This window comes from Ostrinia furnacalis, unplaced genomic scaffold, assembly GCF_004193835.3.
Source record: "Ostrinia furnacalis isolate ACB-3 unplaced genomic scaffold, ASM419383v2 OfSCF0912, whole genome shotgun sequence".
Classification (NCBI taxonomy): Eukaryota; Metazoa; Arthropoda; class Insecta; order Lepidoptera; family Crambidae; genus Ostrinia; species Ostrinia furnacalis.
Window position 1 is genome coordinate 712,718 of NW_021131151.1, and position 5,476 is coordinate 718,193.

General features: G+C 45.7%; 1 protein-coding gene across 1 annotated transcript; it reads left to right on the top strand.

The window, feature by feature from the left end:
- Positions 1-783: 783 nt before the first annotated feature.
- On the top strand, positions 784-5,193 carry p47 (NSFL1 cofactor p47). Its single transcript, XM_028301354.1, has 5 exons — positions 784-1,348; positions 1,660-1,778; positions 2,403-2,534; positions 4,456-4,582; positions 4,849-5,193. The coding sequence occupies exons 1-5, from the start codon at positions 1,340-1,342 to the stop codon at positions 5,062-5,064; spliced, it is 603 nt and encodes a 200-aa protein (XP_028157155.1). The 5' UTR covers positions 784-1,339; the 3' UTR covers positions 5,065-5,193.
- The last annotated feature ends 283 nt before the right edge of the window (positions 5,194-5,476 follow it).

Consider the following 5,476-nt stretch of genomic DNA (forward strand, 5'->3'; position numbering starts at 1 on the left):
ATTCTGATTGGGCTACCCCTATTGTGCCCGTTTTGAAATCAAACGGGGGGGTGCGGCTATGTGGAGATTACAGATCAACAGTTAACATGGCAACGGACACTGATACATATCCACTGCCTACCCTAGATGAAGCATTCACACATCTTCAAGGGGGGGTAGTTTTCAGTAAAATTGACTTAGAACAAGCGTATACACAAGTGCAAGTAGATGAGCCTACATCTTGTCTATTGACACTTAATACCCCTAAAGGTCTTTTCAAGGTAAAAAGACTTGCATTCGGTGTCAAAGCATGTCCAGGCATTTTTCAGCGACTTATGTCTTCCTTGCTAGCTGATATTCCTGGAGTGGCCGTACTATTAGACGATATAGTGGTGATGGGAACTAATGTCATGGAACACAATAAAAGACTCAATATGGTTTTGAAGAAGTTACAACATGCTGGATTAAGAGTTAATAAAAAGAAATGTCAATTTCTGGCGAGAAATATAAAATTTTTGGGTTATATGATCGATGAATCAGGAGTACACCCATGTAAAGATAAAATTCAGACCATTGAAAACTTCAAAGCACCTCATAATGTTAAAGAGCTGCAAGCTTTTTTGGGGCTCTTAAACTTCTACGATAGGTTTCTACCCCATAAAGCTACTATAGCCGAACCCCTATACAAATTGTTACAGAGTGACATGAAATGGCATTGGAATAGCGGACATCAAAGGTCTTTTGAAAAGCTACGTACAATGTTAACTAGTGAAGACACGCTGGTTCACTACGACCACTAAGGGAAGATGATGATGATGAGGAGGAGGAGACCATAGTTATACCCTCACCTTCAAAATGGGCAGACATTATAGGAGTATCAGGGCCACAGGATATTGATGCTACACGGAGGATACAATATGAACAAACAGCACCTGAACAATATAAAAGGGCTCGCTCAGAATCAGTATCACCTCAACAATCCCACAACAAAAAACCAAATTTGGACTTAACACATGAAGATGAAGAGGAAGATGAAGATCTAGGAAGTGAAGTGGACGATTAATTTAAATAGAAAAGTTAATGCATGTTATAGTTGTTAAGAGTGATGTGTTGTGTAAGTGTCAGTAATATAGACTAGTGATAGAACTTAAAGACTAAAGTGATAGTGAACTATCCCGGGGGAAAGGCATGTCATGTACCCCACTTGGGGGTAGATCTGAAAAACCAGTCTGGACACGTCAGGTGAGTCGGCACGCGTGCTCTCCCGGTATTCCCGAATATCTACGTATACAATAATTTTCTTACAGGTCAGACAGCAGATGACCACGAACAAGTTTTATCGTCAAACATCCCCGGGACTATGGGACAGGTATTTATTATTTTAATTTTACAGCACCATAATCATGTAAAGTTTTCTCTTCTGTTAAAATAATGTTAATGAAAATAAAATAATTACGTAATTTCGATCCAGTTTTATAGTTTCAAGCTGTTAATAGTTACAATGAGTACAATCTCTTACGAAAAATAAGCAAATGTTTCTAAAGTTCAATCTATCTCGATACCAAATCATTCATTGAGGTATTTGTGGTGTAGTGAGAAGGTAACCGAGTTACTTTGATAAATATACTTCATAAAGCAAGAAATAATTTGTTGAGTTATGAATATATTGTACGTTTTCAGGAGCAAGTGCGATCGGTGCGCCTTCGGCTGTACCGCGAGGGTTTCACAGTGGACAACGGCCCGCTGCGTCACTATACCGACCCTGAGAATGCCGAGTTCCTTAACTGCATTAGAAGAGGGTGAGTATTGGTTAGAGTCTATTGGTTCTCAGACTTCGACGACATTTCCACATTTAAGTTATTCGGTAATGCTGGGTTCAGAGACTGCAAAACGGTATTCTTTCGGGGTCTTTGATAATATGGTCCTTCGAGCCAGACTACCAATTAATACAGTAACAGTACAGTACACAGTCAATAATGTTGGAATAAAGTTCCTGTGAAGCCAAAACCTACTATTATTTGACTATTCACTTCAATATTGATGTCTACGTATTTATAGTCTTTCGGGATCTTTTTTCGTCAATGGGGATTAGTGAACAAAAAGTTCATTAATCCCCGTTATAATTAGGATTTTATTTTGATTTTATAAGTTCCAATTGGCGTTAACGGGGAATAGTGAACAAAAAGTTACTGTTCACTAATCCCCGTTGACGGGGATTGTCAACGGGGAATAGTGGAATAAGCCAGTCTTTCAAGCGAGCTGGATTTTCCAGCTTTAAATTGTTCAGTTTAGGTTAAGATCCGTTGACAGTAGACAATACTGTGTATTCTCGAACATTTCTTCACGTCGCCGTAGGAACATAAATATGGTCCTTCGAGCCGGATACTCATCCGTTCTGATTGTTCAACCTGTTTGTTGCCCAGAGAGATGCCAACGGAGCTGGCGGGCGAGGGCGGCGGCGTGCGCGTGAGCCTGGAGGACCGCTGGCACGAGGAGTACGCCAGGGCGCCGCCCAAGACGCGCGCCTTCGCCGGAAAGGGACAGATGCTGGGCAGGTGCTTACCTTCTTTCAAGAAGAAGAAAACTTTTAACCGCCTCTGTGGTCTAGTGGTAAGACCACCTGCTTCAGACGCAGAGGTCCCAGGTTCGATTCCCAGTGGGGGCAGATTTTTCTGTTCGGTTTGGTTGGCGGTAGGACTTGTTCTAAGTCCGCCTGGCTAGCTACCACCATCTTACCTAAGTCTGTCGCCATAACAACAATGTTAACAGCATTGTTGTGATCCGGCAGTTAGAGGTAAGATAGCCAGTTCCTCCGTGGTTGAGGATTCCGGGTGAAGCTCGCTTCCACCTTCGGCCTGATCATCACTTACCATCAGGTGAGATACAGGCCAAGAGCTTCCTCGTTGTGGATAAAAAAATATATAAAAATACTATGGCACCACAATGTGGTATTTTATGTAATACTAAAGTCCGGTCGCTGAGCACGTAGAATTTCGTCCAATGACCCCAAGCTACCGCGCTCGCACACTCACTGCGGCCGCCCGTCGCACAGTCGCGACAGCAATATAATTACGCGCGGGCGATAAGGATGGGTAGCTTGGGGTCATTGGACGAAATTCTCCGTGCTCGGCGACCGGGCTATAGGTAGGGCGCGCGTGCCGCTCAAGACGCGCGCCTTCGCCGGGAAGGGACACATGCTGGGCAGGTGCGTTCATCTTCTATTAAAAAACATCTTTTCTCTATAAGACACTTCACAAAAATTTTTTGATTTTTTTTTTTTTATGCTAGCCAAGGCAGGTATTTGACCGCAATCGCACCTGGTGTTAAGTGAGATGCAGTCTATAAAGATAAAGCCCGGTCTCCGGGACTATTCCCACCTTTCGTTCCCACCACTGCAACTCCTGTGTAGCCAGGATCTACAGCCACAAAAACCCAACCAATGAAGGTCAAGTTTGTCCCGGGGGAAAGTTAAACTGTCATTGGACCCGCAACGAAATTAATCAGAAGAACATAGGAGTTCGAAATTAAGGTTAAAGGCTCGCATACTCACTGCGACCGCCCGTCGCACAGTCGCGACAGCAATATAATTACGCGCGAGCGGCAAGGATGGGTAGCTTGGGGTCATTGGACGAAATTCTCCCTGTTCGGCGACCGGGCTATAGGGGTGTTAGGGCTGGCACGAGGAGTATGCGCGCGCGCCGCCCGGAAAGGGACACATGCTGGGCAGGTGCGTACCTTCTTATACCACCAAATAGGACCATCTACATCAGGGGTTCTCAAACTTATTTTGTCTACTTTGAAAATAAATTATTTTTAGCGCCCCCATTTGTAGTTGAAAGTTGAGCTCAGTCGGTGTTAAGAGTCCCCTTAGTAGATGAAATGACAAATCGCCCCCAAGCCACAACGCCCCGATTTGTTTTCTGGGTCTCTTACCCTTTAGGCCTGCAGCGCCCACAAGGGGGCATTATCGCCCAACTTTTGTAAGGCTGATCTGCATCATCATTTCAGCCACAGGACATCCACTGCTGAACATAAGCCTCACCTAATGACTTCCACATCGCCCAGTTTGTGGCGGCCTGCATCCAGCGCCTTTTCATCGGTCCACCTTATGGGCGGCCGTCCCATGGTGCCCCATCTTGTCCAATGCCAAAGGCGTCTATGTATGTGCCACTAATGAAGACTTCATGCTACTAGACAGGCTATCCTGAACTGGTGGAGAGAAGCAGTCACAAGGAATCTTCCTCACCATGTGTCATAATATTTGTGGCTAATTTTATTCAGCTGAAATGATTAGCACCTAATTGGTCATTTATCTCTTTCTTTGTCTTGTTTTTTTAATACTATTCTTTTATCATCATGTCAGCCATAGGACGTCCACTGCTGAACACAGGCCTCCCCTAATGCTTTACACGTTGATCGATTGGTATTCTTTTAATCAATATTTCTTATTTATTTCGAAAATATATAACATTCCAGCCCAACTCCAACGACGGTAGGCGCGACAGCGCCGGTAGCCGCCGACCCCAATGATCGCGCCGCCAACCAGCGCGCCGCGCAGGAAGCCATCAACCTCGACGAGGCGCAGCCCACCACTACCATACAGGTAGATATGAGATATCTATAGATCATGGTTATGGCCATGGTTATGGTTATGGTCATGGCCATGGTTATGGTCATGGCCATGGTTATGGTTATGGTCATGATTAAAAGGCCTGCTGGTGATAGTTATAAGGTCCTGCCGGAACTCTTACCATTATCATTAGAGAATCTGTATACTCTAAAATGTAGAGTAAACAAATCATCAAACAGCTGCCCTATCTGAAACTTAAATGTCTTGAAACCCATTTTTAACGCTACATTTCGTTCCAGTTCCGCCTAGCCGACGGCAGCCGTCTGACCGGTCGCTTCAACCACACGCACACCGTGTCCGACCTCGTAGGCTACGTGGCGCGCGCCGAGCCCGCCTACCAGCTGGCTCCCTTCGCGCTGCTCACCGCGTTCCCGTCGCGCGAGCTGGCCGAGCCTGCCGCCACGCTGGCCCAGGCCGGCCTGCTCAACTCCACGCTGCTGCAGCGGCTCAAGTAGACAATAAACGCGAGAGAGAAATATAGCCGTTTTATTTCAGTACACAAAACAAAAGACTGGACGCTAGGGCACTGAGACACGCCATGGGCACGCTGCACGGCTCAAGTAGGAGATAATAAACGCGAGAGACAAATGGATAGCGGTTTTATTTGAGTACACGAGCGAGACTGGGTCATGGGTCGCTTCGTGACATGTCATGGGTCACTTCGTGACACGTTATGGGTCACTTCGTGACACGTCATGGGCCACTTCATGACACGTCATGGGTCACTTCATGTCACGTCATGGGTCACTTCGTGACTTGCCATGAATCACTTCGTAACACATTGTCATGAGTCACTTCTTTACACGCCATGGGTCACTGCTCAACTCCAAGCTGCTGCAACGGCTCAAGTAGACAATAAACGCGAGA

Coding starts and splice junctions, on each gene's coding strand:
- p47 (XM_028301354.1), top strand. Junction 1,779..2,402: donor CTTAACTGCATTAGAAGAGG/GTGAGTATTGGT, acceptor TTTGTTGCCCAG/AGAGATGCCAACGGAGCTGG. Junction 2,535..4,455: donor AAGGGACAGATGCTGGGCAG/GTGCTTACCTTC, acceptor ATAACATTCCAG/CCCAACTCCAACGACGGTAG.